This window comes from Etheostoma cragini, chromosome 5 (assembly GCF_013103735.1).
Source record: "Etheostoma cragini isolate CJK2018 chromosome 5, CSU_Ecrag_1.0, whole genome shotgun sequence".
NCBI classification, from domain to species: Eukaryota; Metazoa; Chordata; class Actinopteri; order Perciformes; family Percidae; genus Etheostoma; species Etheostoma cragini.
Genome location: NC_048411.1, coordinates 5,900,607 through 5,912,106, shown reverse-complemented (window position 1 = coordinate 5,912,106; position 11,500 = coordinate 5,900,607). Strand labels below are relative to the sequence as shown.

General features: G+C 40.0%; 1 protein-coding gene and 1 long non-coding RNA gene across 2 annotated transcripts in view; one reads left to right on the top strand and one right to left on the bottom strand.

The window, feature by feature from the left end:
* slc4a5a (solute carrier family 4 member 5a) overlaps positions 1-11,500 on the bottom strand; it is a 47,719-nt gene that overhangs the window by 21,819 nt on the left and 14,400 nt on the right. The window contains exons 6-13 of the mRNA XM_034871699.1: positions 7,789-7,941; positions 7,236-7,340; positions 6,236-6,291; positions 3,610-3,767; positions 3,426-3,513; positions 1,971-2,125; positions 1,447-1,575; positions 923-1,097 (exon numbers count right to left, since the gene is read on the bottom strand). Of these exons, the coding sequence (XP_034727590.1) occupies positions 923-1,097; positions 1,447-1,575; positions 1,971-2,125; positions 3,426-3,513; positions 3,610-3,767; positions 6,236-6,291; positions 7,236-7,340; positions 7,789-7,941 (1,019 nt within the window). The remainder of the gene's footprint in view (positions 1-922; positions 1,098-1,446; positions 1,576-1,970; positions 2,126-3,425; positions 3,514-3,609; positions 3,768-6,235; positions 6,292-7,235; positions 7,341-7,788; positions 7,942-11,500) is intronic.
* LOC117944676 overlaps positions 1-11,500 on the top strand; it is a 21,794-nt gene that overhangs the window by 609 nt on the left and 9,685 nt on the right. The window contains exons 2-3 of the long non-coding RNA XR_004656631.1: positions 8,751-8,755; positions 10,149-10,155. This is a non-coding gene — a long non-coding RNA (uncharacterized LOC117944676). The remainder of the gene's footprint in view (positions 1-8,750; positions 8,756-10,148; positions 10,156-11,500) is intronic.

Below are 11,500 nucleotides of genomic sequence, written 5' to 3'. Positions count from 1 at the left end.
TTGTTTTCAAAAACAGTTGCTAAATGCCTCCTGTCACTGACAACTTCATCGCGGGTAGCCATCTTTGTTGTTTGTGTGACCGGTGGCATGTAAATTCGACCGTGCAGTGAAATGCTGACCAACCAATGGGCAGAAGTTGGACCCTTAAGACCCGCCCCTCCTCATTTGCATTAATGAGGTAGAAATGCCTACAGAAATGTAAAAGTGACAGGCAGAAATAAATACCAGGGGTGAAAATAAATAGGGTAGAAATGCAAAGGAAGAATAAAACAGACCAAAAAATTAAACACACACAGAAATAAATATATTTAAAATATAGGTAATTACTAAATAAAGTTGAAGATTATAACGGACAATAAATAAATAAGGTAATTATTACAAAGCTAAATATATAAAGAACCTAATTAAAAGAGATATATACATTTATGTCTCACTGTATAATTTAATTTCTACCTATATTTATTTGTTCATTGTATTTTTTGGGGCAATTAATTGTATGCCTATTTATTTATTGAGCATTTAATTATTTCTGTATTTATTCTTAAATATGGAAGACCTGGTCCTCCATAGGAGACGGGTTGCAATTCGGTGGGCTGGGGATTTAATCCCTTTTTTTTGCGGATGATATGGTCCTGATGGCATCATAGGCCTGTGACCTTCAACATTCACTGGATCGGTTCGCAGCCGTGTGTAAAGTGACTGGGATGAGGATCAGCACCTCTAAATCTGAAGCGATGTTTTTAAGCAGGAAACCGATGGAGTACCTTCTTCAGGTAGTGAGTGGGTCGTTACCCCAAGTGAAGGAGTTGTAATACCTTGAGGTCTTGTTTGGTCTAGGTAATAAACTAAGTTTACATAAATTGACTAAAATAGATTCACTTCTGTTCTGTTTTCTGAGTTTGGCACTCTGACTCTGTTTTACCTGGTAGTTATCCGTTGCGTCCCCTAGTAGACCACCGAAGGTGATGGCGTTGGTGATGCAGCCCAAATAGATGAATAGCACCGCGGAGATGGACTGAATGTGGAAACCCTCATAGATATCACTAGGCAGCCACGGTAATTTTCGCTTTATGTCCAGGTACAGACCACCACAGAAACTATTGCACGCGACAACAACAAAAGATCACTGCATTAGATCAGGATAAAATAACATTTTGCATTACATTTCCGGCTGTTAAACAAAACAAGGTGAAACATTTGGTGCATTGGTTCTGTCATTTAGGAACAGCTCAAACTGGCAGACTAACACTGCTAATTTGACTCAAGGTTAATCCCTGTATTCTCAAGGAGGACCGTCTTCTGGGGAGTTTAACTTTTACCCAAATAGTTTTCCCGCTTTGCGAAAGGTTAAAGAAGTTATATTTAAATTTTATTTCCATATGTCAGAGGCAGGTTAAGTTTGATCCAAACCTCTTAGCAGTTTGCCATGGGGCCTGGACAACTCACCGTCCAGTGAATGCCAGCTCCTCTCCAAGCTCATGCTGCACTGGCATCTCCTCGTCCTCAGCCACGCCTCCTCCTCCGCCAGCAGTCCCGTTCATCTGGCCCAGCTCATTTAAGGAAAAAACTGACTTCCTGCAGAAAAGAGCAAGGCATGGCACAGATGGGAGTAAATTTGGGGGGTATCAATTAATTCCGGCTCGTTTCTTAAATGATGTCATAAGTGCTGTTTCAGAGGCTTTTACCCATAGAAAATCAATTAAAAAACATTTTGTTTCCATGCTTTTGCCCATGCAAGCTTAGGTCGGCTTTGGTTGCTAACATGGAGACGTTATTGCACCCTGCATGAAGCCCTAGTCTCAGGGTCTGAATCAGGAAATTTTGCTGCGTATCTAAATCTTTGACAAAACAAGTGGATATTAGTTAAGTTTTACCTTCATACAATTGTTCTAGGCGTATTGCCCATTGTGCCACAGACAAAGAAGCTGAGAGCTTAATGTGCTTTACCGAGTTGGACAGTAATCTCAAACCTTTTATCAGCTGAGGTGACTTTCTTGGGAGGCTCAATGCGGATTTTGGGATCCCATTCTCCAGGCGGCAGCACAATCACCTCATCTAAAAACTCATCTATGCCTGCGATGAGGTCCTCACGATCTCTGGCCTTGTAGGCTACATCACTGAAGAGCTGGGAGATGAAGAAAGAGGTGAAGGCAGAGTATTTTACCATTTCAATTGACTGTACAATGTGGTAATAGTGTTCAGCATCTACTGCTCTAATAACTTGCATTCAACTGTTTCCTATCCTCTATAAAGGCCTCTGGAGACTTGTTAAACATACACTGTGGATGCTATTTCAACATTTTGACTTCAGTTGAATTAGATTCAAAAATAACAACCAGTCAGTAAGTAATCATGCCCTGAAAAAAAATGTGAGTCAAGTGAGAGCATAATTGAAGGGTTGACTCTACTTGTCAATGACTTGGGCACTGGTCCTGTTCTAGTTTTCTAAAAGGATACTGCACACTGCACAGCTCATTAGTATTTTGTAAACAAAAGCAAAAATGTACACAAACTAAATGTCAGAAGCTGTTTAAAAAGTAAAAGCAGCAGGTGTCTGCAGCAAGAAGAAGAAAGACATTTTTTCCCCCCCGAGAGTGGTATGTGGTACCTTCATTGATTTTCTCACTCCCACACAAACAACTTACAGTAACTTGATTCTGGTCTGTAAAGACAATCACTGAATGTGTTATGCTCTACGCTGCCAAGTTTCTAGATTAACTTGAATCCATCATATAACTGTAACCTTTATACAATTTAAATGATGTATGTGTTTACTTTATATTAAATGATAAAGTGAACACTTAACAAAACCGTTTTATGAGATTTTGAAAATATATACAGTATATTTTTTACAATTATAGCCAGTGTTGTGATCTAAGAACAGGAATAAAACAAGTGAGCAGCATTTTGTCATTGGATAGATGAGGGGACGTTAGTATGCAGCCCTGTTAAGCTGTGAGGCTGTACTTGAACTGAATGCTAACATCAGCATGCTAACATAATCACAATGACAATGCTAACATGCTTGGCAGATTTAATGTTTACCATGTTTTTAGCTTAGCGTTTTAGCATGCTTACATCTGCTAAGTAGCACAAAGTACAGCTAAGGCTAAAGCTGATGCAAAAGTCATTAGTTTGGGTACAATGGTGCTGGCAAGAGGTGGAAGAGGGAAGATTATAACCCTAACTCCTATTAAAATGACAGATTATGATGGGGGTAAACATAAGATTACTAACCACCGACCTTGCTGTAAGTATTTGACTTTGTATCAGGTGAACATATGATTTCTGTGCACAACTATTATTTCTAGAATCTGCTGTTTAAATATCAATACATTTTATGCTAAGTTTTAGAAGGCTATAACAACAAAAATTGCATTCAGGAGAAAGAGTAACACTCAGAAAACATAATGCCAGACACTTACATCATCCACCATTAGGGTTGCTATGGCTCGGCCGATCTCATTATACGACTTGGCCTTTCCTTGGGGTCCCAAGAGAATAAAGAGGAATCTGTATGGTAAAGACACGTGTGGGGTTAAGAATGACCTGGAATGACAGTTGTCTGAGTAAGGGTGAAGAAGCAAAAGACTTTGCAGATCATTTCACCTGGTGGGAACAGGGACCTCAGTGAGACCTCCTAATGTTGTAGCCTGGGCCAGGCGGACAAAGGCTACAAAGGGTTTGTTAAGGAAATCCACTTCACCCACCAAGACGTTGGATGCCTCTGCGTCTCTGGGGATTTTCTTCATGAATTTATTTTTAAGCTATGGAAAGAAAAACAGAAAACACAGTAAGACATCTTCTGAAGAGTACACATTCTGTGTTTTGCTGTCCTTTGTAGCATTGTTCTCCTCTTGGGGTAGCAGTAGCTTGTCCAGATGGAGTTGGGTTGGGAACCGGAGGGTTACTGGTTCAAGTCCCCATATGGACCAAAAAGAGTGTGGATTGGTGGCTGGAGAGATGCCACTTGACCTCCTGGGCACTGCCAGGTGCTCTTGAGCAAGGCACTGTACCCCCCTACTCACTGTGTCTTCTTTAAGTAAAAATTATCTGATTCCAGCTTCTCAAATGTGAAGATTTGCTGCTTTATTTGTCATATGTAATAATAAAGTGAATACTAAGAAAATAGTTGGCGTTTCCCCTAAGTGAGGCTCTCATTGGTCTTTGTGGAGTTCGTCAAAGCAGTCAACCTAAGGGAAACACTGCTAAATGAATTGTTAGTTGCAGCCCTTTATTTGAGTCTGAAATTGCTGGATACAGGGATCATTAAAAATTCTCATCATTTGTTAATAGTAGTATCTCTAAAGTAGGCAGATACATCTTGGAGGGCGTCGTTAAGTTAGCAGACATTTGCAAGATAACAACCCTGGGTTGTTAAAGCTCAAGAAGCAGCAATCAGAGAGGCAAAACAAATGCAAGCTAACAAGCAGGGACTAAAAGGGGGACGACAAGCTAATCCGAACTGTCTGATTGCATGGAAATGTGTGGCAGGAAATTGAACGGCAGCAAAATAACACTCAGTGATGGAGAGCCTTGCCAATAACCCACAGCTCAAATCTGTGGCTACATGTAAGGGGCCAGGCACGTGGACTGGACAACGAGATCCGTGCTTTTCCCAGGGCCAGTTCAATATTGACACACACACACGCACGCACCCACGCATGCACGCACGCACGCACTCACGCACACACACACACACACACACACACACACACACACACACACACACACATGGCTCATTCTTTTAGTTGGACTAACAAATAAAGTTAAGTTCATAGCCCATATCACACACTCCTAAACAATTTATCATTCATTTATTTTTTTGTACATTACTCGATGCTGTGAATGACACTTAATCCTGACCTGTCTGTTTTAAAGCCCGGTAGACTAATCCAAGCAACAACAGCACACTCTTGCATCAGTCCAAGCATGCGTCACCAGGTTTAAGCCACATTGTGCTGTACAAATGAGTGAGTTATGTGTTTGCACGCTTCCTCTATCACTAGCTGTCACCTTCACAACAGCAATGAAATATTGATGACGCTTACACAGAGCTGGCTCTCACAAGCATCGATTTAACATAATGTAACGCCTTACTGAGACATAAATTAGGTAATCTTTGCATTAATGGAAAGCAACAAAGTAGGTATTGAACATACATCCCAGAGATAGCTACCATGCAGATACATAAACATTTCACCATTATAAAAGATAGCAACATGAATTTAATTACAAAGCCAAAACCCTGCAAATATAAACAAACTTGCTTGAATGTTGATGTTGAAATGTTGATGTTTGAGGACGTAAATCCAAGTTATCTTTTATTACATCAGTAAAAAATCACTTTCTAATTTATAATACAAAATGCTCAAAGCGCCCATTTTATTTTTGTATTTATTTTTGTATTGTTGTTAAAGATTATATTTCATTTTAGAGTGACAGTGGATAGTCAGGAAAGGTGGGAGTGCAATGGGGGATGACAAGCAGCAAAGGGTTGCAGGTCATATTTGAACTCGGCCCGCTGCAGAGGCCTAAGCCTACATGCTGCGCACGTTCTTACTGGGTTATCTAGATGGTCGCCCCAAGCGCCCTAATTCTGCTCATTTTTAAATTCATAATTGTATTTTGAAGTTGTACCAGATTAGGTTTACATGGTTTTGTTTTCAAAAAACACCATATATTTGTTGTACTGCACATTGCTGCAGATCCTCTTTTCACCCTGTGTTTAGGTCTGTGTTTTAGAATGAGACATCTCACGTCTATACTTATTATTCAATAATAATATTATTGTTATTAATAATATTAATATTATTAATATTATTCAATATTATATAATACAATATAATATTTGGCCAGTACAAGACAGGATTAGCTGCAGAACAGGGTGATGGAAATAGTTCTTTTGGAGACTATGGTGAACTAGTGTGTGTTTTAGCAATGTTTTGCTATTGAGAACGAGCTAGCATGCTAACACTAGCGTGTGCTACTGTTAGCCACTTTGTCTCGGCTAGTGACGTAGAAAGCTGAGCCGATGTTGAACAGCTCACCCGGAGACTGAAGGCAGGACACATTCAGAAACCGTATCTCACTCAAAAACGCATGGATTGTTTTTTTCTAAGTTTGTATGTGTGTGGAAGCACCAGAGACACAAAATAACATGCCAAATCCCAGAAAAAGGGATTTTTTCATAATATGGGCACTTTAAGGTTGTTCAGAAGATAGAAATCGTCACCTGGTCTGTGCTGGGAGTATCTGCAATATCATTCATACTCCTACTCTGGGCGTGACCTGGAGTGCAAAACATCAACAAAAGCAATTACAATAACATCTTATATACATGCTATATATTTTAGATCATCTATGTCTCGTCATTGTTAACGGTAAAAGAAGCTACTAAATACAGCTATACATACAATACACTTACAGTTACCATTTATGGCAAAGAAAGAGCAAGGTAAAGACAAAAGGTAGAAACATGGTTTTGCTCCCCTTTTTCATTTTAACCACACAGGGCATGATATGTATAACAAAGCACGACTTAGCAGTAAGGGAGCAATGCCTTCAGATGGAAACTGAAAAAATCTATCAAGAAAGCAACATTAGATAAATCGGTCCCTTTATTGAAGAGCACAAGCTGCTGCGCAAATCACCTGCTTATTATAGGATGCTAGTTGAAGATGAGAAGTGCCGGGAAAATTCAGTTGAGTTCAATTATTACACTGATTTGTTGAGATTAAGATCCTGCCAATGAGTTGTTAATTTAAATAGTTGTTTTTTTTACACCCAAAAGGAAGTAAATTTTGAGGTCTTACAAAATTGGGCTTCATTTTTGGCTCACATTAATAGATGAATATGGTTGATTCTGACCTTTGAGAAAACAAGTATGTGGATTTTATTATTATTAAAATGCTTTTTTTCCCCCTACAGTTAGTTAAAATATCTATTTGAATTTTAAATTTATCTCACCAAACAGGATTACATAGTGAATGAGGCGTCACTGGGAAGAAGTCCACAGTCTCTGTGTCAAAGCTGCTCTGTGATTAAAGAGTTTTTTCTGCCCAACAAGAGTCAGTATGATTTTTTGGGATATTTATTTAACAAATCAGTGTCTGCCATAAAACAAATCCCTGTTTTTTTAATCAAACTCTAACCAAATACTGTTGTTTCTGGCCATAATGCACAGCCATGCTTGTAAGTTGAAACCACAAACGCACCCATAGACAAATACTCACGCAGACGACCATAGTTTGCAGACTGCTGTTTCAAATGGAGGTCCTCTGTGGAGCGGTTAAAGTTGGCCATTGACCCAGGACCAGCTCGGGACCCTACATTACGATCTGGCAAGGAAAGGGGAAACAGAAATAGACATAGAAATGTTTTTTTTCGCCAATTTATCTAGCAGTATGTGTCCTGCCCGGATGAAATGAGGAAATGCTACAGCATTAATTAACTCATCAAACATTAATACATCCCTTGTGGAGGATATGAGCCTTGTTGACTGCAGGAGTGTGTTCATTTATTTACTAAGTGAGGCAAATATATGCATAATGATTTTTTTCAGAAGCTGCTAAATTATATGTGGGGCCAGAATAGAATGATCATTGATAAAGAAGAGAAATCGCTTCATCCCAGGGACACAAAGTGTTTTTTCATGTGATGGCATGTCATAATACATGCTGTCCAATATTGTATGAAGTATTATTAATCCTGGAAATAATGACTACCATAGTGCCATTTCTTTTAGATGAAGCTAGAAGATCATTTCAATGAGTTACTGATACTTACTGGTAGAAGAGCTTGACTTGCCGATGTCGGCTAATGAGCGGTGGATTGGCTTCTTGGTCTGGTGTCGATGTTTCCTCAGCAGGACAAAACTGATCTTCTCTTTAAGATCAGGAGATATCATGCCTTCCTCTATCTGTCTCTCAATGATGTCATCTGGAAAAAGACACATTCATTTATAATTCACATGAGTAAATTTAGCATAGGGTTCCAATGTGTCCAATTTGAAGCACTCACACATTGCATTACTGTAGTTTGTTACCAGTTTATTTTCGACTGTATAAACACATGACTTGGGTTGATGCACAAGCTGTTGACCTTAGTTAAACTGAGTGTTGAGCCGTTCACAATACTGACATTTCAACACATTCTCACTCCCATTTCGTAAAATATGGACGCTTGATCAGAGGCCTTTTTTCGTTGTCTTCGTTGTAACACATGCTTGGTCGTCTCCTTTAGCGTCATATAACACACGCTTGGTCGACTCCTTTAGCATCATTTAACACACGCTTGGTCGTCTCCTTTAGCGTCATATAACACACGATTGGTCGTCTCCTTAAGCGTCATGTAACACATGCTTGGTCAGGACTATTGGCGTCCCTTTTGACGCTGTTAGGTTAAGGAAAAGTTCTGTGAATCGTGGTAACAGGGCGGTTGGGTTAAGGGAAAGGTCGTTGGTGAGCTTACTGTTCTGTGACTCGCTGAAATGGGACGGTTGGGTTTAGCATACAAATATGACGTGCGGAGTTCCCCTAGGCTCCATCCTGGGGCCTCTTCTGTTTAATTACTACATGCTTCCACTGGCTCAGATTATGGAAAACAACAAAAGAAGTTACCCTAGTTATTCAATTCAATTTTCAATTCAATTGTATTGATAGTATCAATTCATAACAAGAGTTATCTCTAGACACTTTACAGATAGAGAAGGTCTAGACCACATTCCAGAATTTACAAGGACCCAACAGTTCTAGTAGTTTCCTCCAGAGCGAGCAACAGTGCGACAGTGGTGAGGAAAAACTTCCTTTTACTACTAGTTTGTAGTAGTTCTTTGTAGTAGTTCATGGCATAGCAGGGCACTGTGCGGCATTACAAGGCAAAGCAGGATGTGGCAGGGCACCGCAGAGCATAGCAGGATGAACATGGCATCGCAGAACGTGTAGCGGGAACATAGCGACATGTTATGCTGATGACACAAAAATTGACATAACCTTATCGCCAGAGGACTATAATCCAATACAAAACTGATTAAGTGCATTCAATAAATTAACGACTGGATATGCCAAAACTTTCTTAAATTAAATGAAGGAAAAACTGAGGTGGTTGTTTTTGGAGCAAAAGAGGAACGATCAAAAATAAGCGCTCGGCTTCAAACAACAATGTTAAAAACAACTGTCAATGCCAGAAATTTGATGTAGTCATAGACTCACACCTGAATTTCAACAGCCACATTAAGACAATTAGAAAGTCAGTCTATTACCACCTTAAGAATATATTAAGGTTAAAAGGACCTATGTCTCAGCAGGATTTGGAAAAACTTGTCCATGCTTTTATCTTCAGTAGACTTGACTACTGTAACGGTCGATTCAGAACGCTGCTCCTCGAGTCCTCACTAAGACCATGAAAGTTAAACACATCACTCCAATTCTGAAGTCTTTACAGGGGTTGTAAATTGAAGTAAAATGAGTAACTTGGTGCCTTTTGGGATGTTTTTTTTAACAATTTGTAAGATTAGGGGTGTGACCATGCTGGGGGTATTTCTGAACAGGAAATGAATATATTTCTGAGAATTTCTCCAATGCGGGTGGGACAATCTACAAGAAGCAGTTGGAGCTGTTCAGGATTTTGCTAAGTTTGCTTTGATTAAACTAAGCCTTATAGTGACAACTACATTGTAGTGTAAAGGGAAGTACTTCCGCTCTTGGTTATGGGTAACCAGAGTACAAAGTCCAATAAACCTGTGGGACCCGTGGTGGATGGACGAGATGGTAAAGACATTTCCACAAAATGTTTGCCTAAAATCTGCTATTTTATCTGCTGTTATAGGTTTAACTGTTTTTAACTGCTCTTTAATGTTTAATTTCTTGTACTGCACTGTAACTTTTACTATTTTAATCTTGTAATGTAAAGCACTTTGAACTGCCCTATTACTGAAATGTCCTATTCAAATAAAGCTGCCTTGCCTACTACATTTGGTTAGCTAACAAGTTAGCTTGCAAAGGAACCATGAAATGTTTATATACATGCTAATGTTAAGTACTATTTGTGTGCTATTAGGGTTTGTCCCAAATTGGTCCTCAGTTTAGTAGGTAACAAATTAGTGAAAACAGTAACACACCAAATATAATATAGAACACAGTTGGCAGTGATATGGTTATTGGTTTGATAAAAACACAATAAGTCCAAAACATGCAACCTGATTCCATAATGACACAGCTGCACGTTAACATCATTTGCTAAGGTAGGCTATAGACCAATATTTCAGGGGAAAAAAAGAGAAAACACCAGGGCTGCCAATTCTCACGTGAGACACGCGCATTTGACTGGTTTCACACGCGCACACGCCACACCCCCGATTTCTCACGCTGAAGTGTCAAACCGGTCGGCCAAATTTCTGAAAGATGAGTTTATCTATAGATCTACCTGTTCAGCCACTTATGATCGACTAGTTGTGCTTACAGAGACTGTGAGGGGTTCAAGAGTGCTCCCTGTATGTGGAAGAGCCATCCCAGGTGCATTTCCCCGGCTCCAGGTATGAGCTCTGAGTATCACACCCCCGTCCGCCGCTTCGTGTCCTCTCTCTGTAAAGATAGAGGTGAGCAGCGCTGCTGGTAGTGTAGCAGCTTCAGTTCATTATAGTGGACCCGCTCTGCCGGGGACAGTGACGCGGTGCATCCGCGCGTAGTCCTCCGATGAAGAGCAGCGTACAGTCATCTCTAAACTTTGTCAGAGACCAGACCAAAATGGGCTCTGTGTCTGTCAGACGGTCTGAATGAGATCCATCGTATATCAGCGAAACAATGACATGCACAGCAGAGTTTAATACTCTCTAAATCTCGGACAACAGAGACGGGAGGAGTTATATTTTGAATGTGCACAAAGTTGTAAACATGAGCAGAAATCTGATGAAACACGTCTGAGCTGTGGCTCAGACACCACACTATATATAGGCCTATGATACTGCAACTGGCCACTATTGTGCTTCTCTAACCTCGGTGCATCTCTAAATGTAACTGTAAATAATTCATTCAATGTTTCATAAAATGAACAATAGTCTTTATTTTCCCAAAAAAGTAAATATATTAAGTGGGGCCCAGAGGATGAGGGCCAAACATTACTGAACATTGGCACAAAGGTTAAAGAATCAGAATTTATGTAAATCAGTGTTTCTCATTCTTAGAATGTCAGTGGTCTACGTTGATGCCTCAACATTAATTTAACTTTGGGTCCCTGGTCCCTACACCAGGCAGGGACCCCTGGACCTGTTCACCACCCAAATCTTCTCAGCAGTTGCTGAACTTTGCTACTGTCTCTTCATGTGGCTCATTATCAGTCAGATGAATGTGTGTGTATGTAATTCATGTGTGTACGTTCTAGATCTGTCCCACTCTCTAATCCCATAATCACGATGCACCTGCACTTACAGTAAGCGTACCTGACTCATTTCCGTTTCCTGTGCCTGTGTGTTGGTTGCGTGTTGGTAGCTCTGCTGCTCACT